This window comes from Leiobunum rupestre, chromosome 1, assembly GCF_980474605.1.
Source record: "Leiobunum rupestre chromosome 1, qqLeiRupe1.1.hap1, whole genome shotgun sequence".
NCBI classification, from domain to species: domain Eukaryota; kingdom Metazoa; phylum Arthropoda; class Arachnida; order Opiliones; family Sclerosomatidae; genus Leiobunum; species Leiobunum rupestre.
The window spans coordinates 49349024-49375267 of record NC_143384.1 but is presented as its reverse complement, the minus strand read 5'-3'; the positions used below and the strand labels follow the sequence as shown (position 1 = coordinate 49375267).

The 26244-nt window shown below is 36.2% G+C and overlaps 1 protein-coding gene across 1 annotated transcript; it reads right to left on the bottom strand.

Annotated features, from left to right (window-relative positions):
- Positions 1-473: 473 nt before the first annotated feature.
- On the bottom strand, positions 474-938 carry LOC149963165 (uncharacterized protein F54H12.2-like). The gene has a single exon (XM_090164839.1). The coding sequence runs from the start codon at positions 936-938 to the stop codon at positions 474-476; it is 465 nt and encodes a 154-aa protein (XP_090020965.1).
- Between the last annotated feature and the right edge of the window lie 25306 nt (positions 939-26244).

Sequence of the window (26244 nt, the reverse complement as noted above, 5' to 3'; positions counted from 1 at the left end):
TCCATGGTGAGATACGGCTACCAGATTTCAGAGCGCCGACCTTTTTATACCTTCGAATCTCTTTTTAATGATGACGTCATTGATCTCGTGACGTTTGGTAAAACCCTTAAAGAAGCTACCGGTACTTCTCTTTTTCGTGCGATGTTTTATGTAGCTAACGCAATATTCTCCGCAAACGCCGCTAGTTAACGACTGCAAACGCCTCCTATTGTGACCTCTCTTAGTAGAATTATTTTTTATGAATGTCTTTATAGAGGGTAGTAAAGGGCCCAAAGCTAAAGAGTCAAAATAAAAGCAGTGACACCTGGCGTCGAAATAAATCGCTACCCAATGACTGCCTTGCTGGTCGTGACTGTCTAAATTCGAAATCAGCGAAGCGGGATAGTTATCTATTCTTGGAGGTAGTAAATCGGAGGGAAAGACCCCGAGAAAAATTTTGGTACGAGCCATTACGCTCGATATGTCTCCGCCTTTCATGGAGAATCGACAATTACGTTACGGGCTTTATCAATTCTAAATGAACTCTGAAATTCCATATAAACGAGACAACTTAACGCGTGGGGCACTGATTTAGCGAACCCTAACTCGAGCCTCAATTGTCCCTGTCTTGTCGGGTTGAAGTGGAATACTGAACTGGCGCTTAAGTCTTGGGACAGGTCGAATACGTATAAACATAATCCATGAGGATACTCGGCTAACGAAATCTGATTGCCTTGATCTTTATAATGCAAGCCACTTCCGGTGAATAAAGTGTGATAAGCTTCGACGTAGAGATTAGAGTCGTAATTCGGTCGCAAGGGTTTAGAATCGACACCCTCGGAATCCGAATAAAGAGCTAAACTATTCACGTCAAAATGCTTGAAACAAAATGGCGTTTTGGCTAGATTACCGTTGTAGGCGTCGTGATCGAGTAAACCCACAATAACGCGATTGGGCATTGTCCCCAAATGTAAATTATTTATAGTGGTGCTTAACACGCTCGAGTTTATAGTGAATATTTTCGTTTCAAAAGTTGAACTAAAGAGTGTCCGACTACGACTTCCTCGACTATATCCGTGTACACGAATATTTGCGATGGCACGTTATAATCTACGCGAGCCGGTCTCGAGCTTTTACCAATGATTTTCTCGTTAGGTCCATAGCCCAGAATATTACTCAAACCTTCACTCATGGTTAATATCATTTCTTTGCGGCTATTTTCGGCGACGGCAACGTGTCCGCTTAAGCTGTCGTGAACGAAACAAGCTTCCGCCACTTTACACAACGCATTTTCGTGTATTACTTTAATTAAATGATCAATAGATTGATAATGTCCGGCGGGTACTTCTTTCACGCGGGCTACCTGTCTTCCTTCAGCGCCAAAATCGTGTTCCGCCGCGTCTTCAACGTGACACTCTAAATAATTGTCGTTCTCGAGTACGTTGTAAAAAGCGGACGGATATATAATCGAAACGAGTCCAATTTCGTATTCGGTTTCCATTTGAATGGGTTGCGGTAAATGCGTCACAAAGGACGCTAATGTATTATTGGGGAACGTATCCAAGCTGCTGTTAGACGGTAACGTTAGGTAAAATTGAGACGACATCTTTCTCGGGCACCCACGAATCGAATGAGCTGGGGTAGCCACGCCACGAAACTAGACATTTAGTTTTTCCGCGCGACTTGCGTTTCTTCAAAACTTGATCCATTTGCAATATCTCGGGTTTGTCGACGCGTTGCAACTCGGAATAGTAAAACTGACCAATAACAGGCTCGTCAGATAAATCCACGAGTTTGAATAATAAGGGTTTCTTGGTCCCCTTGAAGACGACCTTGAAAATCTCGGTACTCCAGTTGACATCGTATCCTTTAGCGAAAGCCTCCGCGGGCTTACATAATCGTTTACGTCAATTCGACATTTCGTAGTTTTCGTCGATTTCTTTTCACGTTTGTAAATGTTCTTATAAACTTGAAGTACGTTGCGGTCATTGACGTCGACGGGCGCCATCTTTATGCTACTGTGTTTGGAATGATTGTAGGCGTGGACGAAATTAGCCAACTCTTCTAGGTATCGATAACGCGCGTAAACCATTTCCACATTCGACCCTTGGGCGTTTTGTTGTACCTCTCGACCAGGGCTGCTTTGACATCCTCGTTCTCTGACGTGAAATATTTGACGCCCAGCCCCCGTAGTTATGTCTTCACTGGAAGGTTCAAAAATTCCGGGCCTTTGTCGAATTGGACCCTGATAGGTAGGCCCTCTTGGAAAATAATATTTAAGGCTCGAACGACTTCCACCCCGGTTTTCCGTTTCAGGGGTACGGCGAACCCGACTCTCGAAAAAGCGTCGATTCCCGTTAAAATGAACGTATATTGATCGTTATATTGCGCCAACGATCTCATATCGCATAAGTCTAATTGGTACAAGTCGTAACGGTTGTGTACGTACACACGGCGTCTCTTGAATTTTCTGATGACAGGTTTGTGAAGAGTAAAAGCGTCGTGACCTTGCAAGAACGTTTCCACTTCTTCGAGAGACACGCCTCGCTCTTTAACGGCTTCGTACAATTTCGTAGCGCCGCCGAAAGAAGCTGGATGTTTGCTGTTGAAATATATTTTGGATAAGAGTCGTTCAGTTTTCTTTAATAAGCCTCCCATTTCGTCTTGATAAACGAAGCCCTGTTGTTCTCTTTGCCATTTCTCAATCGTTTCCTCAGCGGCGTACCAATCTTTTTAACTTTTTTCTTTTTAGCGATTACCGATTCGGACCCTTTTGGCGCGACGATTCTTTGAAACCTTTCCCAGCCTACGGGTCGTTTACCGACGGGTTTCAACGTATGGTAAACTAAATCCACAATATCGGCGTTGGGTTTACGGACTCCGTCTTTTAAAACCTCAGCTTTTTCGTTCCACCGTACGCGTTCGGAATCCGAAGCCAACTGTTGAAATAGTTCTCTAGCCGGCCCTCTATATCCGGCGGGTAAAAGGTTTATCCACGATTCGTATTGCGCAACTTCCGGTGTCGTTTTCTTTACCAAACCTCGCTGACTTTTAAGTAGTTCTTCGTACAATTTCCATTTCGTGCGGTCATCGGTGCTATTATCTTTTAGTATATCTTCCTTTTGGGCGTCCATTTCCTTCCACGCATTGTCCGTTGGATTAATGATCGACGTGACGGCAGGTACTGTTGTTGTTGTTGAGGTTGCTGGTGTTGTAGTTGCTGTACTCACCGGTACTAGAACCATTTTCTTAGCGTAACGTAACATGTTAGCGACCCGTTAGCGCTCCCAGTATGGACGTAATGATGGGCACTAATATCGAGAAAAATCCGTCCCCTCTCTGATTTAAAAGAATTTGTTTCTTTCGTTTCCAAGTTAGTCTTAGAAGCGATTTTTCTCAGCGTATGTTTATGTTTTTTCAAAGCTAACTTTTGGTTTTTAGTAAGAGGAATATTACCTCGAAGCGTATTATGAACGCAGGCGGACAGAGCGTCTAATAAACCCTTATCGGCACCGCTTAAAAGAGCTCGACGATTACAGCCTTTCAATTTACCCAAAGCGACGAGCGCGGTTTTGTGCAACCTGACGACCTGGGACATCTTAGAGTGAATGACGTAAGGCTGGTGGTTGAGGGTTGGTATTATTTTGGAACGTAGACTATAAGCTGTTGATCGGGAAAAACGACCGATCTTACACGGTATTCGTCGGGGCAGTCTTTTTGTAAATTCAATACGACGTGAGAGTTCGGTAACTTGGTGGCGTCACTTACGCTCTCGATGAGAAATTTTGGATTTTCGGGCATAATCTGTCTAGCCAAATAATGTATTTGCGCTTTATCACGAACATTTTTAAATAATATTAAGTAATGGCAGTTCAGCGAAATGTCCCGGGAATCTTTATTTTGATGGAAAATGTTCTGCGTAAAGTATAGGACAGATAAATTCCTATAATGCGAGTCGCGGGTGAATAACTGGCCTATCTCTCCCTTGGATGTTCCCTGCAAATCGTCGAGTACGATAAGCGTCTTTTTCGAGCCGTCAAACGTACTAATATCGGGAAGTCCTTCGCGAAAAATAACGACATCTTTTAATTTATCGTAATTCGGTTGGTACTCGCTATAGTGCCAATAAACCTCTTCGATACTGGGTTGGAACATTTCGTCTTTGTTTAATCAATTGCTCGGCGAAATACGTTTTCCCGCTCTGACTCGGCCCGCACAACATCATGTTGCAGCTATGATAAAATGGAATCATGTCTGCCGCCTCGTGTCTAAGACTATAATGACATTAGTATAAATAATAACGAAGTTTTAATGCTTTATTTTTGTTTGTTTTTTTATTTTTATAATCAACAAGAATATATACATGTATAAAAAGACTCGCGCACGGGTCGCGTCGCGTTCACAGTCGCGGGGAGGGCGGTCGCGTCGCGGGGGTGGGGGAGTGAGGCGCGTCGCGGGGGAGCCCCAACTGCGCGTGCGGTGTGTCCCCCCTACGACCTAGAAGTACGATTTTCGGTAGAAAGTAGTTTTTAACCGTACGGAACGGTTTCGTAATTGGGTAATACTCGGACTTTATCGACGAGTACTCTATACGTTTTAAACAAATCTACGCTGACTAACGTATGATCGGCCAGTCGTCGAATTTGTCGAGGCAGATCGACTTTAAAAGGCTCAACGGGTTTATCTAAACCCACTCCTAACATGGCTTTTAAACTGTCGCCGTTTATGATATTCTGGTTAGTACAATTTATCCTGAAACCTTTACATTTCGTGACGGCGAATCGTTTGCCGATGGCGGGTGACTCAACCCAATAGCTATAATTTTTTGGGCCCGCCGACACAAATTCTGAAATGTAGCTGCCCGGACCGTACGAGGGGGTCAAATCGCAGGTCATGTCGCCCAACAAGGGACCCGTCTTAATAAGGGGTTCGCCCGTAGGGCTGTAATACAAAAGAGAGTCAGTATCGTGGTATAAATTTAAATTGCCGACTTGTTCCAAGTACTCCAGTAAAACCAATCGAGCTTGGGCAGTTGTGTACGCGGCGATGACGGTGTTTGTATGCTTTAGAGGTACTTCGGCTTCTTTGCAAGGAATCCATTTCACTAGGAGAGCCTCCAATATTTCGCCATTAGTGATATCGCCGATAGGAGACATAACGTCACTCGTCGCATCGGCTCTTCCGCCACTTTGGTCGCCGATATTAAGTATATATTCATCCGCGAATTTGGCTGAATCTCTCTCAATATCCTCCTCCATCGTTTCCGAGGCTTCCTGAGATTCGAAGTACATTTGGGATGCTAAATAGTCCTCCAAAACATCTGCAATATAAATATTACTTATTTTTGATTTTTTTTAAAAGCCACCTCAAAAGGGGGGCACAAGTTTTGGTGTTTTTTTTTTTAAAAATAGACTTACCATTTTCTCATTTGATGAAATCAAGTACGGGGGCATCATACTGAGACGATGACATTTCTTCTAGCATTCGTTCCGAGGCGTTAATTTCTGCTGCTCTGTTTTCGCAACGACTTCCGTAAACGACGGAAAAGCGGGCCGGTATGTTGTTCCAGAGAAGTTGAAGTTCAGCGATCGTATTATATAACTCGGGGGCTAACGGAACTTTACTCAAACAGGATAATATATCTATAAAACTCTCAATTAAATTTAACTTCAAGTGTTTAAATATATCGGGCAAAGTCGTTAAGGAAATCGAAGGGTTTACATTCAAAAACACGCATAGCGAAAAGTAAAATCCTAGAAGTGGTTTTAAGCACCAAGGCCTTATTGCAGCCAATTCTACAAGACTAAATATTAAAGATTCGGAATCCATGATTATAGATGAGGCGATTTCGAATATTATCAAAGATCTGATTTCTCTAGCAAAATGCACCCCATATTTATAGGTTGCTATTAAGACCGCCCGATGATTGACCATTGTCCTCCTTTTTATATTGTTTTCTATAGCCTGTTTCACATTTTATATCTTTTCTGTCAATCAGGATTAACCTCTACAGATTTTGTATCAAGTAATAACCTTAAATGTACTGTTCATCCTAATAGTTCCGCTTAAGTCTAATGTGTGTTATTCAAATATTTTATTATTTAACGGTATATACTAAGTAATAAGTAATTAATCCATAAAATGTTTTTTTTTCTTAACTTTTATTACATTTTTTTATGTACAAAGAACGGGCACGATGTAAGCAAAGCGAACTTGAAATTATTAAAACGACAACTATTACGGTGTAGCCGTAATAAATTATATAAGATCTCGTAGGCTTACTAGTGCTTGGCGAAATAAACGCTGACTAATCCCGAATAAACGCCGTTTAATTCAACCATCAGCTCGTCTTCATAAACCCTGACTAATTCAACCATCAGCTCGTCAAAAACCCTGACTAATTCAAACATCAACTCGTCAAAAACCCTTTCGAACGGTCATCTGCGCGCGCAGACTTTGATTTGTAACATACTGTACATTAATACTAGTAACCCTAAAATGTTGGTTGGTAAACCTATATATATTTGTAGCTCTTTTCGTGATCTACGCAATTGTTTGGTTTATTATTTAATTCCGTTAGATATTTCATTTAGCTATTTTTAGTAAGCTTATATTCGAATTTGCTTTTCTCGCACTCGAACGGTCTTTCTCGAGAAAGAAAACACCTCATATTGTTCCAATCTAGCCGCTTCTTGGTCAATCGTGGGAAGAACCCGATAGTGGAAATAAACAGCGTCCTCTCGTTATTTTTTGAAAGGCTTATTTATCCTATTGTCGTAATTCAAAATCCCCTCCGCTCGAAGCACTTTAACGAAGTTTTTCAAAGTTTCGGTACACAGGTGGGCTGTTTGTGGTCAGGGGGGAGGGGGATCAATGAGCCTATAAATAGATGTTACGTTAAGAACGACATCACAAACAATCATGGGCCCTGACAGTCAAACCACTCCAGAACTACACCGTTATTGTAGCAGCAACATCTTCCCTTCCCGACGTCTGCAATGGACCCCTTCCCCGATCTGCCGGCCATCATCGGCGGGCCATACGCCGTACCCAGTAGTGGTTGATTTGACCGAGGACTCGCTAAACCCGCTGGACCCCTCAATGTAAGTACTATTTCTTTATATCTTTTATGTATTTACTTTATAGTGTAAAAATAATTTGGTTCGTGTGTAATAATGTATATTTAATATATATATATATATATATAGACGTAACATCTAGTCCGGCGATGTATGGCAGGATGGGCAGGGTTGGCCCGAGTGGAGTCCATCAACCACTACAGCGACCACCGCTACCGGCGCCCCCGGCAGTGATCCGCCAACCGCCACCAGGATTTGGGGCTGGTCCCCAGCTACCCACCGGTGCCGAGGAGTGTATCCGGTAAGATTCCTCATTCAGTCATTCTTTTTTTAAACCAACGTTATTAACTTTATGTTGATGTTTATAGGATCCTTGCAGGCCTTCAAAGGCTTGTTCAGGACCTGGATAACATCGCCCGGAGGGTTTTTGCGGACCAGCCCGAGGTCCTGGCGACCCTCTTGCATGGGAACATGGCCCTGTTGCGTGACCTTTACACGGTCGTCGTTGGTACCACCGGACCCCCATAAGTCCCATAACCACCACCCCCCTTGTAAAAATAAAGTTTTTTCGCATAACCGTGACTTTTTTTCTTCTAGAATAAGCTTATTATTTCGACTTTAGCCGCGGCCATGGACAGTCCGGCTTCAACAGCTCTTAACCGTATAATAGTTAATAATCCTAAGAATATAGTACTTATTCTCACCATTCTCGCGCTACTTGCGGTTCTCGAATACGTCACGTTCTGGTTGGGTAATTATAATATAAAATTAGCTATCGAACCCCTTAATATTACGCACCGGTGACGTCATTCGCAAATCTCTATTTAACCGGCTACCCAGCGCCATTGTTTCGTCAGTCGTATTTCAGCTTTCGTGGCGCACACATCTCTACCTCCGATGTCCAAAAGAAATAGTTCCGAAATGGGTACGTACATTCGCTATCTCCGAAGATTCGTTTTCATTACAACTAATAAATGGACTCCAACGCTTAAGAAAATTAATCAACGGTTTCCGTTATCTAAACAAACTTTTCTAACGTTCAGTTTAAAAAAATGATTTCTCCGTCGAATTCGCTTTTTGTAATGAAAATAACGATTTTTCCCGTCGACGTATCTGCCTGGAAAGAACTTAGCCAGAATTGGGTCGATTTATTCGGCTTCGCCCAGTCAACCGGCGAAAAAGGTTTAACACTTTCGACCACCGCTGATGCTAAAGTATCGCCGCAAAAAGAGCTTACTCTCATCATCACGCGTCCTAATAAAAGCCACGAATATTTAAATCTAACCGCCGAAGAGACTGGAGAGCTTGCCCGTCTTATGTATTATATCAACAACCATCTGGAATTATTGAATGAAAGCGTCGATATATTCGAGACGATGGCGGAATCCATTTTAAATTGTTATAGGAATGTATACGATATTTTGTTCGGCGATTCTGGACACGCCGGACGTTTCTTTCTCGTCGAGGAGCACCAGAGATTTGATGAAATCACCGCTTACGTCACCAACTACGTAACAGCGTTCCGGATCATAGAAGATTTTAAAGTTATGATAAACGAAAAAAATCTATATTCTAAATTTCAAGTTTTTAATGTCTTTGCTCTTGTAAACGCCAATTCAACGTATTTAAAAGAACATTTATTCCAATAAATAGTATTTGATTTTATATACCGTCTCTTTACTATCATACTAATTTTAGGCTTATGATAAAAGGAGCATTAAAAAAGTTTTTCAGGAAAACATTATGGGTATGAGAAATAACTACCGTCAGCTAGTCCCCGGTCTCTTTATTTCAAAAGTATCCCGCCGCGATGATTGACACACCCCGCGAGCCGCTGGTGTATTGGGGGGACAAATTGAGGACCTATAAATTTTGGTTATAGGTATGGAGCGAAGAGAGAAAATATGGGTAAGGACCCCCCCCCATACCCCTTGGCCCGTACCCCTCGGCCCGTACCTCTCGGCCCGTACCCCTTTTTCTTCTATTGGAAAACATTTATGTTTAACAAACAATTCCTATTTAAAATATTTATCACGTACTCTCATTCCGTATCTTTTAACTCTAAGATACCCAAATTTTCTTTAAATGTTGAATTTCTTACGACATTTCTAAGATAACGTGCATTTCACGAACTTGTATCCTAACCGAAGGTAGGACAATAGGCACCGTGTTGAAAATTTTGATAAACGTTTAGGATATAAATCACGATATCTTTAAATAATCATGTTATTAAAACCAAAATATTGGAAATTAAGAACCTTTTTTAAATTTGCTCGAAAACCTTTTTTGTTTAAGCGCCAACGATATGTCTACGTTTTCGATGACGCTCAGCATGTTTCTAATTGAAAATATTCATGTTACACCTAGCGGTGAAAAAATTTCAAAAATCGTGAACACGTTTTACGATTTCGATGACATCTCGCTTAGGAGTGTCCCACTATATTGATAACGTTTATTAAAATTTTCAACATTCTAGAGAACTAATGTTTTGAAAACAATCACATTTCCGAGCTAAGAAGAAAAATGGTAATACATAGGATCATTTTTCTAAATTCGTCTTGTACACTGTTAAATTTATTATTTTCTTTTCCAAAATGAAAAGATTTAGGTCAATGGAATAAAATACATTCTAATAAACATAGTTTTTGAACCAAATCATTTTTCCGAGCAAAAAAAAACCCTGTATATAGCAGCCTTTAAAAGTATGTGGTGGTGAATCAATCATTTACTATTAATTTAAATAATAACCAGATTATTGGTTACTAAAAAATTCAGTATATTGTTATTTAACTTTAAATTTCTAATGAGATGTACAATAATTAAAGTTTAATATAGTCCTTTTTTGAGTATCTGTAATTAATAATCGATTTTTAAACTTTTTACCACACATCGTTATCGATTAATTTTTTTTAATTTTAATTAATTTATTGTGCAAAAAAATGTGCAATGCAATTAGAGGGCTAAGTCAACTGGCGACTTGTAAGCCCTCTATAAAAAACAATTTCCATTAGGTTATTACAAATATAAAATAGTGTACAGCAGAATACAATTAAAAAAAGTAAACACAAATGAGTTATTAAGTAAAAAGTTAGAGTTCATCGTTAATTATTTTTTGTTTTATAATTTTTTTAAATCTACAGTTTGTAGTTATCTTTTGAATTTCTTGGCTCAGAGAATTAAATAATTTAGCTCCGTTATAAAAGATAAATGTTAATTTTTTCGAGGTTCTACTTCTCGGAATATTTAATAGATTTAATGACCGGGTATTTACAGTCTGATAATTTTTTTCCGTTAATTTAAAACCGGCTTTTATGTCGTTATATAAACAATTGAGGCTAGAAAATTTTATCAATTGTTTAACATTTAAAATATTGCTTATTTTAAGGAGAATTTGAGTGTGTGTCCGATAGGGAACGTTATATATTGATCGGATTATTCTCTTTTGTAATTTTTGAATTTAATCAATGTTTGTATTAGAGGTATTTCCCCAAATACATATCCAATATGATAGTATTGAATGAAATAATGAATGGTATACTTCTAATAGTGATTTTCGTGGTATCATAGTTTTGCATGAGTGTATAAGGCCACATATTATCGAAAGTTTTTTCCTAGTAAGGTTACATGATAGTTCGAGGAGAGGTTACAGTCAAACCAGAGGCCAAGATATTTATATTTTTCGACTCTGATTACGGGGTGGTTGTTAATATTAACTGAATTACTTGGGAGCTTTATATTTTTACCTTGATTATTGAAGATAATATACTGGGATTTCTCTAAATTTAATTTCAGGCCATTGTGAGCTAACCAGTTATGGATTTTTAACAAATAAGTATTTCCTATGTTAATTATTTTATCAATACATTTTCCCCCGACAAGTAATAGTGTGTCGTCCGCATAAAGGTATAGTAATCCTCTTTGTACTAGGTCAGTTATATCATTAATATACATATTAAACAGGATAGGTGAGATAATTGATCCTTGCGGTACGCCCGCCTTTGGGCAAACTGGACTGGACAATTCGGAGTTATTACGTGTGTAACATTGTCAGTTGGAAAGGTAACTTTTTATCCACTGTCCCGCTTTTCCTCTAACTCCTAATTTGTAGAGCTTATTTAGTAATCTTTCATGGGGGACGCTATCGAAGGCCTTCCTTAAGTCAAGAAAGACCCCTAGGCAATATTCCCCCAAATCTAAACTGTCAATAATTTTTTATACGTTTCAGCTATTGCATTTAAAGTGCCCCTCTCAGACCGGAAACCAAATTGGTAATCAGAAATTAAATTAAATTTTTAAGTAAATGAGTCAAGACGGATATAAAAGGCTTTGTCGAATATTTTTGTGATAAATGATAGCAAAGAAATCGGCCGGTAGTTAGAAGGATATAATTGTTTTTTTTTCAGTTTTTCAGGGTACTGACCAAGAGTAAATGAAAGATTGATTAGGAAAACCAGGGGTAGTAAAATATAGTTAATTGCGTGTTTCATTGGGCGAGGGTGGAATTCGTCGAGACACGGAGCTGAACCTGAACTGAACCTGAGCTCAGGCTATTGACTATATTTTTAATTTCAACTGTAGTAACCAGAAATAAAGCCATTGTTTCAGGGATTGAGGCTGGGTAGTCAAGTCCAGAGTCCGAGGAAACGGGCGTACCAACGGAGGTAAAATGTTTATTGAGAGTAGTAGCCTTTATAGGAATATTTTTAGATTCAGAGGCTCTTCCAAAAAGATTATTTAGAGTTTTCCATTTTTGCTTTGGAGAGTTAGCTTTACTAATTTTTGCATAAAAAAACGAGTTACGCGTATTTCTGATTTTGTTATTACTAAAGTTACGATACGTTATGTATGTTTCCTTATTTTCGGCCGAGGGATGGCGTTGAAGTTTTTTTTTGGAGTTTATTTTTAGTTTTGATAATAAGTTTTAAATCCGATGTTAACCACGATTCAGTTTTGGTTGTGATATTTTTAAGTGAAAAGGCCTTTTTATATTCATAAGTAATTAACGATTCGAATTTCTCGTAAGCTAGGTCAATGTCGTATAAGGGAGCCCAGTCAATTTTTGAAAGATTTAGCGCAAAATTATTCATAGTGAGAGCGCATGGTTACAAAATATACCCGAATTGTTCGAAATTGGTATACAGCTCTGAAAATTAATATACACGTGCCTTGAGCTATACTTTCGACTACCTAAATTTTATTTTTCAAATAAACCAACTGTAAAAACTTTTATAAACAAAAAACGCCCTTGTTGTCGAGAGCGCGTGCATCTGAGGTTAAATGTGTTTTTAAAATGATTGTTCTACGTTGCACCGCATCTACGCAACTTTAGGAATAAAAAATGGTAAATCACGTGTAGCTCGCGTGGTAAACGTGGTAAAGTTATGAATTTTTTTATGGTGATACGTGTCACAGTACTACGTAAAACCTGATATGGAACCACATCGAGGTATTTTTTTTACTTGACGTTTTTAACGATTTGTCGTTTTTCTCCATAGGGAAAAATGGTATATCGAGTGTAGCTCGGGTGGTAAAGGTGGTAATGTTATGAAATTTTTTATGGTGATACATGTCACAGTACTACTTAAAACCTGATATGGAACCACGTCGAGATATTATTTCACTAACGTTTATTTTAAATTTTCCGTTTTTTCCTACCTAATAAATAAGAAAAACTTCAAATACAACTGAAATGATCTACGTTTATTACATACTTTATGTATAATAAAAATGTCTAAAAATGTGAAAAGTTATTTGTTTTTAAATACAAAATTACAATTATTATAAATATAGAATTATAATACATAAATATGGAAATATTGAAATTATTGCATTAAGCTGGGAAATTGAAAAAAAAAAGTCTCGATGTAGTTCCATATCAGCTTTTAAGAAGCACTGTAACACGTATTACCATAAAAAATTTATAACTTTACCTTCTTTACCACGCGAGCTACACGCGATTTACCATTTTTCCTTATGGAGAAAAATGAAAAATGGTTAAAAATGTCAAGTAAAAAAAATACCTCGATATGGTTCCATATTAGGTTTAAAGAAGCACTGTGACACGTATTACCATAAAAAAATTCATAACTTTACCACCTTTACCACGTGAGCTACACGCGATTTACAATTTTTTATTCTTAAAGATACGGAGATGCGGTGCCACTTAGAACAAATATTTTAAACGCACAGCACAATTAAACTAAGATGCCCTCGTCCTCGGCAACAAGGGCGTTTTTTGCTTATAAACGTTTTTCAAGTCGGTTTTTTTTAAACATAAAGTATAGGTAGTCGAGAGTATAGTTCAAGGCACGTGTATATTAATTTTCAGAGCTGTATACCAATTTCGAACAATTTATCACCATGCGCTCTCACTATCATGTTTTTTTGCTGATATCCCGAATAATAAATTGGTTTGCTTTTTTAATTTCCGTGGTCTGTTTGATAAGAATGGGATAGTGGTCTGTGATGTCTAATTCAGAGAGAACCGAGATACCGACAGAAGTATTATAATATACGTTGTCCAAACAAGTATTAGAGAGAATTCTGGTAATTTCCTTGACACCCATTTTTAAATCATAGCTATAAAAAAGATCTAATAGTGACCCTGTGCCAGGCACATCTTTTAGAAAATTAATATTAAAATCTCCCATAATATTTCTTTTTGGAATTCGGCGGTAATTTTTGACGAGTCTCTTCGCAGAACGAGATAAAAGAGTTCATATTGGTTTTGTGAGGGCGATAGATTATGACTAAATATTGATCACTAGGAATCATTTTCATAACATAGCTTTCGATATGACAATTAAACAAACAAGAGTTCTTTGACTGGAGCAATATCAAGAGAATTATGGCAATAAAAACCCACGCCGCCACCCCTTCGGTCACCAATTCCATAATACGTAAAATTAGGCAGAAATAGATATACATCGTTAGGAAACCATGTTTCGGTTAGGGCAATGATCTTAAAGGATATTACAAGATTTTCAAGATAAGCGAGGAGTTTAGGTAGATTACAATGTGCACTTTTGATGTTAGCATATATAATTTCCATTATAAAATATAGAAGGATTTCTGTACAAGAGTTCAAAATTTAATTATTTTATTCTTTATTATTAACCGATTTCGTGGTTTCATTATAGTAATATTTTTTACCTTCAAATTGAACAACAAAATTTGATATGAACTTTGCTTTGTCATTTCCGTGAGTTCTTATGAATTGTCTAAGAAAATATCGGGCGGTTTCTTAACGAGGGGTGAAATCTTGGGAAATGTACACGTTACATCCTTTAAGCTTATAGGCGTTTTTAAGTATTTCATTTTTACTTGTAACGTCAGGTAATTTTAGTACAATTTTCCTTGGTGTTTTGGAATCGGCTATTATATTACCACGTCTATAAACTTGGAAGGGGTGAATAGAACCAATCCAACCCATGATTTCACCGAGAAACTCTTCTAGTGTCTTAGCTAAACTATTTCGATCTTCTCCATTATTTTCGGGTATACCCGCAACAACTAAATTATTTCGTCGGGTCTCGGTGGCCAGTTGATTGATTTCCAATTGCAGGGAGCCTATAATTTTATCTTTTTCGGCCATTTGTTCAGAGACGTTTTCAGAAAGCTTATCCCAATTAAATGTGGTAGTTTCAGATTCTAACGCCTGCTCTTCTAATGGTCATCGACCTTAGACATTAATTGATCATGCTTGGCTTTAGTTTTGTTAATTGCTTTAGATACGGACGATATATCATTTTTAAGTTCGTTCAGTGCGTCCAATAGGCTTACTTTATCAGCCATTTAAAACACGATAATTAAAAAAGACCGGTATATATAGGCGGGAAACGAAAACAGTAATACAATGAAAGTTCCTTGCCAAGAAATTTCCATACCAAGAAGGTTCCTTACAAAGAAAATCCTTACCAAGAAAGTACCTTAGAAAATTCTTTACAAAGAAAGTTCCTTCCCAAGAAAGTTCACAATTTTCATGTAACACCTAGCGGTAAAAAATTAAATTTTCAAAAGACGTGAAAACGTTTTACTATTTCCATGAAATTTCGCTAACGAGTGTCCTCTGAAAAACAAAAAAATCACTTTTCCGAGCAAAAAAAACATATAGGCCAAAAAGAAAACGGTAATACATAGTTTAGTTTTTCTACATTCAATTTGGTCTTGTACACTCTGTAAAAATATTTAAATATTTTCCAAAATGGAAAGAAGTCGATCAATGAAACCAATTACATTGTATGTTTTAAAAAGCTGTCTATTATGTGCCAAAGTCTGTACTCGGGGAAAAGTGCCTCCTTTGTTGGAAACCTTAAATGTCAATTTTCACCACGGTTGAAAAATGGTGTCGATTCATATTGAGAAAGTGTAATTTTTAGCTCTCTACAATCTAGAGTTGATGAGATATAGCCTTGAGAAAATTTTGGTTCATTTCAGAAAGTTATAATTTTCAGAACTAAGCATAATTTTTAATAAAGCAAAACTTCCTTAGAGTTTAAAGATAATCAATATTTAATTTAAAAAATCGCCGCCACGTTGCGACTTCCAATGATAGAAAAGGAGCACCAATATTAAGTAGAAAAGATAACATATAAGTCAGATTTATAGCCCGGTGATCCTTTGATCAAGCCCTTATCACTGGAAGTAATCATCAATTTGCCCTATGCCACCGTTCCCAGCCCAGACAGCTGACAAAACAGCCAGAGATAAACCCTGCTCCTGACAGTCGCTCCTTTATTAATAATAAAAGGTTTCTTCAGCTGTTGGTTTTTACATACTATCCCGGTTGGCCAAGTCGGAATGTCAACTTTTATCTGTAAAATGTATAATGTTCTAATGTTGTGACAAGGAACTTCCAAAATATATATACTCCGCGTTAAATAAATTATTGTAGATATACGAGATAAAGCACCACTATATTAATATAAAACACTGAAATGCGTTGTATGTTGCCTAGAAATTTTACAATTTTTGAGACTATCGCTTGGATCGATTAATTTAAAAGACCCTGTCGACACCTCGATCCATAGCAGATTTTAGTTTTTATAAGCAAAAGAGTGACCACTTTCTACACTAAGGCGAGGACAAGAAACAGATGCCAGATTTTCAACTCCTGAAACAACACTATACGTCTGCAGAGCTAAGACCCGCCCTACAAGAAGGATAGATGTTCGAGATTCCAGATTTCTTTTGCAGTCTTATTGACTTGCCTAGCACCAAGTTTTCGCAAATGATGTCTCGTAGTAAAATTGAACTTCTTAAGGTATTATTTCGTTATTTTGTTAATTTACATTTTCAACGTACCAACGTACCAATTTTCTCGATTCTTGATATGGAAATACATCACCCCTCCTACTTAAGCTCACTCTTAATCGTCTTCCAATCGATTTGGTTGAATTGCGCTAGGCTTCGGTCGTCACAAGGTTGAAGGCGACGATGGTCGTTTTTCTTAAATCTTCGGCGTGTAGCAGAATCCTTTTCCCCCTACCAGAATCAAACAGAGCCCAGAAGTTATTAATCAGATTCAGGTCTGATAAATATTTTTGAAAAAAATCATCGTTCTTCTTGTATCGGTGTTTATTAAAAAAAACTTACTAGGCTTACAAAATAATGCTCAGGATGGAGGAATTTGCCAATAGCTGCACTCTAGAAATTCTAAAAACTTGTTCCCGAAATTGATTTCTGTGCTTTTCTTTATTCTGCCTTAAAGATATGTATTTATTCTAGAAAGTCTTTCCTGGAAATGATTTTCTAGAATAAATACATATCTTTAAGGCAGAATTAAGAAAAGCATAGAAATCAATTTTGGGAACAAGTTTTTAGAATGTCTATAGAGTGCAGCTATTGGCCAATTCCTCCATCCTGCGCATTATTTTGAAGGCCTAGTAAACACCGATACAAGATATCTATTAATCACGATTTAAAAATGAATGTGCTAACATTGAACATTGTAATTTGTTACTTCAATAAAGTTGTATTATTAATCGCCATGTGTTTTCCATTCTTTTAATACTGTTTTATTATTACAAATTTCCATAGCAACTAAGTGTTTAAAAATAAATATATAATCCTCTCAAATACCGGTCCCTACTTGGCCGTGGAAAATTGACACAGGGATACCCAAATGTACTGTTTTCCTATCTATCTAATATTAAAAATATATTTAATGTTTAAAATACTTATATTATGTCAAAAATTGGAATAAATCCTTCGGATTAATTTAGTAGACAAGCAACACTTCTCATATTTGAGTAGAAACATACTGGGGTGTATTAGTATCCTATAAGCATTTAAAAGACTAGACATTTTCAAACGTAGCTCAGACCAAACGGCTATTTATTCGTGACCTATATTTTAATTATTTCAGGCTATTAACATTTAATCATATTTTCGCTAGAATTTGTTGAACAGCTGTGAAAAAATGACACCTCTAAAACGCTTAAGAGGTAGGAAAGGAACGAGGACGAGTTGCTCTTAGTCTAAGTTAAAACATTGTGATTGACGTTACTAAGACGCGATGGATTACGCGAAAATCGTTGGCGCGTTAACTCTAATAATGCTTTTATATGGATCTGCAGCAATTGGACAGCACTGTCGCTACACTGTCGTTGGAAATCATGTATTAGATTGCTCTTCTATTCCGAGTCTGAAGGCACTTTCGAAACAGCTAAAAAATATATTGACGAAGCATTTGTCGCCCAATCTCAGGGAAATAAATTTTAGTGATTTGGGAGAAATGCCCTGCATGCCGTCACCTGATATTTTCCATAACGTCCAAATAAAAGTAAGTTTACTCATTTATATTTAAACCAATGATATCCTGATCGAACGCTTCTTTATCTAAAAATTAATTATTTATTAGCAGTATTAATTTTGTTAGACGATTACGTTTTAAGAATTTTTTTAATTTTTATTCGAAGACATAAACTTGTTTATATCCTTTTCAATAAATATTGGAAAATATAAGTTGGTATTTATTTTTGTTAAGCTTCATTTAATTCCTTTTTTAAAACAGCGTTTCTATATTAGTAATTTTACGCTAAAGTCCTGGTACTGCCCTGAATACGAAGGTGAACGGACGGCATTCCAAGGACTGCAAAATTTCGGCTTCACGCGAATGAAGGGGATGAATAAATGGAACTGGGAAGATGTGGACGAGTACACGGGGTATCAGGTGGAATCGCTTTACGTGGGCCGAAGCCAAGGGACAGTCCGTTTACCCTCGACAATTCAAAGATTTTACGGTGACCACGTAACAACTATCGCTATACGTGGTATCGAAAAGCTAGAACTCGAGGATTCGTCGTTGCACTGTCCACAGTGTGATTTCCTTCACATAATGGATACTAATATCACGAATTTTAGAAAGGAAGCATTTGGATCAGGGCTCAGTCATCTGAATTCCCTTTATTTTTTGTAAGTACAATCCCAAGTATATAATTTATTTATAAGTAGGATTCTCCCGGAGTCCCTGCCTTGATATTTCAACTTAGTATATTTCCCGATAAAATATTGAAATATTACTCAATTTGCAATCTGAAAGTGAATTTTTTTAAAGTTTCTAGTATTTATTGTTAAATTAAAATTCGTACGTTTCCAAAGTAAATGATGTTTATAAAATTTCCAAATTCCTTAAAATTGACTTTGAACTTGAGATCAGACATTGAACAGGGGAATGTCAAGTCTGACATTGTAGAATATTAGAGCTGAATCAAGAAGGGGTTTTTTATTAAATTAAAATTAAGATTTATTGTTTCAATAATAGGTTTAACGAATTTACACTATCAATTTGAGCTTTGAAAAGGGCATTTATCACTTTGTTTATTTAGGGGAAATAAGACTGAGAATCTGCCCAAAGATATCCTACAAAACATCGTGCTCAAAGGTGGTAATTCTTCCAGCATTGTTTTGGGTCTGGAGCTGCATTTCGTGAAGGCATCTATAAAGGAAATAATCCAACCGTTGAAGAAATCATATAAAGAGATCAACATTCATTTATCTAGTGAGTATATTAGGACTAAAGAAATTCGACAGGAACAACGACGGTATTCAAGGTCTAAGACAAATATAATATACTTCAATAATTTCATAGTTTTAAATTATAAAATAATATTATAAACAGCACCGTAACCAGGTTTTGATTTCAGGGTGGGCACGCAATGGAAACAAATAAAAAAAAAATAAAAAATTGTACATACAACCATACGGTCCATGGTGGGCACGGCCCGACCGCCCTCCCCCCCCTGGTTACGGTCCTGCCTTTAAAGATGCACCATTGTTGCGGGCTCAAGAAATATGTACTTACTGCAATTCTAAGGCGTAACTTATTTTAATAATTTATTCAGCATTTAATAATTGCTGACGGGATAATTTCGCTCTGTTGAAAGTGAAGAACTTCTGAGAGCAGCGAATAAAAAGGGGATCCGGGAGTAAACGGATAATTAACGGTTTTAAGCTTGCTTAAAAACTATAATGGCACCATAATGTCACCGTATGAAGTCGATACGAGAGCAGTCTAGATAATTTGATAATTAGCTCTGTGACCCTGCGATATACGAGATCGAAGCTGACCATTTGAAGTCAATGGCTTTATACATTACTGTTGATTAATCGATACATGGCGAATCTTTAACCTATTTCAAGAACGTGGAAAATCCCTTCATAAGAATGAAGTAGGAAAGAATTGATATAAAACCTTTAAAGTTCGCGCCGTTAAAGTATGGCGTCGCGAGAGACCACCATTTTTTGGAAGGGTGAAACTTTTAAAATCGCTCGGTTTCAAAGAACGACAATTTATGAGTGGCGGCACCATGGTTTTCCCTTTTAACAAGATAACCAAATACGTTCAATGATGTTTATGCTATAGTTTTATCTTGGCAATTTCAGAGACGGAAACGAAAGCCTAACACAGTCTTCCTGTACTTTTGTCCAGATAGTCCATTGAGTCTTGTACTCTGATCTTATAAAAAAAGAAACTTGTTAATCCAAGCTTTTCCAAGAAAAAATTCAAAAATTATGTTTCTTTAACTATATTAATTTTTCAAAAACCAATAATATTTGCGTTTCGTTTTCCTACCCCTGCCAAACGCAGGGATAAATCTTGAGTTTTTTTACTCTCAAATAATAACTTCTAATGGAGTAGGGTGACCTATTTGAGGGTAAGATTAATAGAAGTTATAGGACACTGCTAGTATGAAGGACTATCCACTAATCTCATACGCAAAATTACCCGACCAAACGTTTTTGGAGTGTTAATCGTCATTAGCCTATCTGATTTGTATTTTTTTTATAAAACAAATAGAGCTTATCGTATTCTTAAGAAAACCCTTAACTGATTGTCTGATATTATTGACAAAGACTATATTCCCTCCTAAGTCTTCGATTTTATCCTCTCATAGTATCTAGTATATAAATTAATTGTTTTAACACGGTAATTATCGTTGCAGAAAATAACCAGCTTGTCAAATGCGAGTGTAGTTTCAGTTGGCTTTTGGACCCCAGAATGGGCGTGACCGAAGTTGCCTGTAACGACGGCAAAGGGAAGGAAATGAAACTATCAATTTTCTTGAAACAGACTGACTGCAAGAAACCATGAGAACTAAAAAGATGATTAATTAAAATCGTATCATTTATACTCATATGAAAAATAACAGTATCATACATAAGCAATGTATAATGAATATTCTATAAATAAAAATTTCATTTTCAAATAACGGACGAATTAAAGCTTCACTTTCATCAAAACTTAAATGGTCAACTTCAAACCACAAAACGCACAAAACAATTACCGTTAAAACGTTATCAAACTAAACAACAATTGATGAAAAGTCCAATAATCACACCCTACATGAGGATATAATGTTTAGAGGAATATCAAACGGCGGTTATTATTAAAGATCACATTCTTATGATATTGAGGGAAAAGGTCAAAATTGCAATGATGTTTTATTTAAGATCATTAATTATTTTTATTTGAATTGTTATTAAAGTTCCGAAAATCAATTATTTATTTAAAGCAGAAAATTTCAAATCGGATATTAAATAACTTAACTTTAATTTAATATTAAAAAATTAGGTAATGACAAACAGGGCATTTTTACCAAATAATTAACTGGGATTGCTTCTTCTGAGTATTAATTTCCGAAAGGTCATGGGCATGAATTATATAACATATATCCGCATTTACAAACCTGCGAGTTCTAGAAATTTAAATAAGGTCATACGGTTAATGAAATGATATTTTTAGATTAAGTAAAGATGTTGTACTTTTCTGTATGTTTATTCATCTTTTATATGACCCAAAAAGTATTCGAAAATGAAAAAAATAATTGGGTCACGTGATGATTAGAAGAAGGTTTAATAAATGAGGACTCACCTGGCTAGTTTCCGAGCTATAATATGGAATTATAAATAGTAAATGGATTTGTTTACAATTACTTTTCTCTGCTTTGCCCCGAATTTTCTTTAACAATTAAATTTTTAATTTTTTTTGGCAATTCAAGTTGGCGCGAGTCTACTCAATTTTGTTTAAGTTTAAAAAAATATGTTTCAAGATCAACCTTTGCGTTATCTAAATTTCCGTTGTGTCTAGCATTTCTCTAGATAAAGCCTTCAATCAGAGCTCGAGCAGCAATTTGCATTTAGGTTAAATTTTTTTTAAATATAATCATAATAATAACTGAGTCAAATAACTTGGGACTTAAAAAAATTATTTTACCTCAGAATTAATTCCTTGATTTTCATCCATTGGAATTGCAGGCCACAGAACCTTTTTTACCCGAGCAGAAAGTTCTTGGAAATGGTTTCGATATATTTGTTAAAAGTCAGATAATAACGCAGACATTCCTGGCCATTGAAGAGTATGACATCATTTATGCTACAAATATAATAAATTTAAAAATTTTGCAGCTTCATAAATTTTTTATTAAATCTTAATAAAATATGGGGTGGCAGAGTGCTTAGCACTTTCACCTCGCAGCAAGAGGAGCCGGGTTCGATCCCAGCTTGTGGCTCTGGGTGAAAACTCTGAACAACTCCTTCGGCGTTGAGTTTGCAAGTTCTCTCCCCACTGGTTTAAGGGGTTTTCCCTCGAGTTCTTCGGTTTCCCCTTCCATAAAAACTTATTGAGGTTAACGGTAATAGTTAGTGTAAAAAGCTGTTGGCTCGATAGCGAGGCATGCAGGGCTGCTTGCCACCACCCTCCTACGCATTGTAACCCGGACACCTGAATTAAAGGCTTCAAAAGTCGCTTGATGACTTAGGCCCAAGGTGGTGCCTTGGGCTTTAGCCTAGCTGATTATTATATCGATAAGTTAGATATAAATATTAATAACAATATTTGATTTAAATAAAATCAGTGATATTTGACATGTTTCGCTTTCGGAAACTATTATTTTCTACAAAGTAACAAGATTGTTCTGTTCAAACCAAACTAAAAAATCGCTAATTCCAACTTTAAAAAAATCACGAGTAATTTGAGATTTTAATCTTAAAACCATTATATTATTTTCAGGAGCACCGGAATTGTCGTTTTTATATCTGGTAAAAGTAGAGGTCGGCGTTTGGATAAAAATTAACCGTTTATTTGGACAATATCCATAAACAAAAATTATCCAACAAATAATCAGTTATTTTTGGTTTTTTCCCATATTAAATCGTTTCTATCCATGGATAATATCAATGGATAAACGGTTAACCACAATTTTAATGATTAATTGAAATTTTGCCAGTTAATTTATCTGTTACGCCGATCTCTAGGTAAAAGTTTACCGAATAGAATTCCGGTATTTTTAGGAAAATAATAATGATTTATTTACAATACATGTATACTTAAGCTTAACTTTCAAACAAATATAAATAGAGTTAAAACCAAATCAATTTAATATTATTATTTTCTTTATACAAAGCGGACTGTAACTATCATAATTAAAAAGGACATCCTCCAAAGAAATACCAATTGGAACTATTTACAACATTAATTGGATCCAATCAATAATATTAATGCATCAGATCATCAATACCAAATTGTGTCATTACAAATAACAATTAAGACTACCAAATATTACAATTATGACCACAAAAATAACTGATAAAACCCACTTAAAAGTCAAAGTGGGACCAATTGAGGAATCGAAGATTGCAATGAGAATTAGTTAAAAATCAAATAAATTCAATTTGAGTTGTTTCCAATTTTAAAAACAAAATTTTTTATAGTTGATTTCCTAAAGTTTGTTAATTTCAATCATGAACTCAAAGCTAGGTTGGTGCTTGGGAAACAATACCGGTTAGCGAAAAGATCGCTTAAATTGTAATTTCAAAAAACTACCCCTGTTCTATAGGTTACGGCTGTGATCAAAGTTTAATAATTGGTCACTTTTACTCATTCCATTCACGATTTAAAAATTTAATTCTGCTTCACTTATTCAATCAGTCATGATGGAATCAATTCAACCCGGCCCCCTGAATTTAAGGCTTCAAAAGTCGCTTGATGACTTAGGCCTAAGGTGGTGCCTTGGGTATTAGCCTAGCTGATTATTATTATTATTATAACGATGTAATCAACTCAATTACGATTTTACCAGCTCAATCGCGATTTAATAAACTCAATCGTGATTTCATCAACTCGGTCACGTTTTAATCAACTCAATCGCTATTTGATAAACTGAATCGCGGTTAAACAACTCAATAACGATTTAATCGACTCAATCGTGATTTTATTAACTCAATCACGGTTAAATCAACTCAATAACGGTTTCATCAACTCAAGCGCGATTGAAACAATTAATCACGGTCTTATTAACTTAATCAAGATTTAATCAACTCAATCGCGACGAAATAAACTTAATCAAGATTTAACTCTAGATTTAATCTATGTATTTAATATAGTTCAAAGGAAAAATCAACATTTAAATAAAAGTTAATGAGATTGTACAGCTATAAAACCGTTAAGGTAATTGAAACAAATAGTCCTCTAGCGAGGAGCCTGGGGGGAATGTTTTTAGTACCCATGCCGCGTTGCCTCTTTGGACGGCTATTGCAATGCGTAGGTGCTGTACGATTTAGATAACTAAATCACAATTTACTCAATTCAATTGATATTTAATCTACTCCATCGCGATTTAATAAACTTAATCGTGATTTTGACCACTTAATCACGATTTAATCAATTCAAGCGTGATTTTTGACCACTCAATCGCGAATTATTCAATTCAATCATGATTTTGACCACCTCAATCGACTTAATAAACTATATCACGATTTTTTCCAATAAATCATGATTAAATAAACTGAATCGCGATATCATAAACTCAAGCGCGATTTATTATACTCAAGAGCGATTGATTTAATTCAATCTCAAATTAAAAAACTGAATCAAAATTTAGTCAACTCAATCCCGGTTAAATCTACTCAATCGCGTCTTTTTCAAATCAATCGCAATTTAATCAACTCAATTGCGGTTTAATGAAATGAATCGCGATTTAATCATATAATTGCGATTTAATCAACTCAATCACGATTTATTCAACTTAATCGCTATTAAACCACCTCAATCGCTATTAAACCACCTCAATCGCGATGTAACTACCTCTATCGTAATGTATTGAAATCATTCACGATATAATCAACTCAATTACGATATGATCAACTGAATCGCGATATAAACCACCCAATCAAGAAAAAATCAACTCAATCACGATTTAATTAACTCTAAAACGTTAAAATCATTTTAGTCATAATAAAATCAATTTAATTATATTAAAACAAGAATTAATCTTATTTCATTTTTGTAGGGTGTCCTCATAATTATGTCCGCTTTGTTTAAAATTAAATTATGATATTATATTGATTGGATCCAATTAATGTTGATGAATAGTTCCAATTGGTATTTCTCTGGAGGGTGTCCTTATAATTATGATAGTTACAGTCCGCTTTGTATAAAAAAAAATACATTAATAAATCGATTTGGTTTTAAATCTATGTACCTTGCGAGTAGGTAGAAAATGTCACTTGAAAGCCAAATGTGGAGGCGGAGGCGCAAAGAAGGCGTAAAAGAGGCGTAGAGAGGCGCAGATGGTGGCGAGAGATCTAAACTAAAAAAAACAGTGGACAGAGAACTGAACTAAATATAAAGGAGTTGATCTTAATTTGAAAAATAATAGCTTAGGATTAAATAAGTTTTTTAATGAAATTTATTTATATATATTTACACAAAATAAGCATTTAGATAGTGGGTATTTATACTTGACATAATGATTTTGTTAACATTCTGTAAAATTGTTTGTTCGTCCTTTATATAGCGGGAAAACTCTGTGTCGGTTAGTTGAAGGGTGGTATATTCATCCCGCCTCTTTAGCATAAGAATAATTACATCATTCAGAATGGCAACCCCGTCAGCTATAGGAATTACATTAGGTCTATAAGAGAGAAAAATAAGTATAATACGCCAACTTTGATTTTACTTTCAATTCTTACTCGAAACCCATATGTTCGGAGACTATACGACAAAATGCGTCCAGTAGCGAATGAAATCGTGGCCACGGATCCAATAAAGCGCGTATTTTACGTGTTATGTACCTCCCGTCACAGTTCTTTGTACCCGTATGTTCAATTTCATTCACATCATCATCACTAACGAACAAAGTAAATTATATAAATAAAATAAAAATAAATAAATAAATAAATTACCTACATATTTCCCAAATCAGAGTTCGCAACCGTGCTTGCGTCGTCATCAACCTCGAAGTAGAGATCCGCACTCATATTGATGATGAAGATTTTGTTGCTTTCCCAGAGTGCACGCGGGGATATACATTGAAGCTCCCGGATATACCCAATTCCGGTAGCGCTAGCATGCTTGGTAGATAGTCGGAACTACCAATTTCCGGCCATACTGACCGGCAACCCGGTTAACCTAGAAATTGAGGGTTCCGATCGCTAGTTCGGTAGGACCGGAAATTGGTAGTTCCGCCGATCCACCAAGCACGCTAGCGCTACCGGATATTGAGGATCCGCCATTTCAGTATAAAAACGAGACGCTCAAAGCTAAGAGCACCTGCCTTCAAGGATCGAGCAGCAGAGAAAAAGTTCTTTCGTCTACATTGCTAAGAAATCCAGTGGGTTAAGAGTTTCCCGAGATTCATCAGTACGCTAAGGGTTTTCTGATTTGTATGTATATTTCAGAAATACT

What these genes read in the sequence shown, in the direction of transcription:
- LOC149963165 (XM_090164839.1), bottom strand. Translation starts at nt 938, where the DNA reads ATGCCCAATCGCGTTATTGTGGGTTTACTCGATCACGACGCCTACAAC.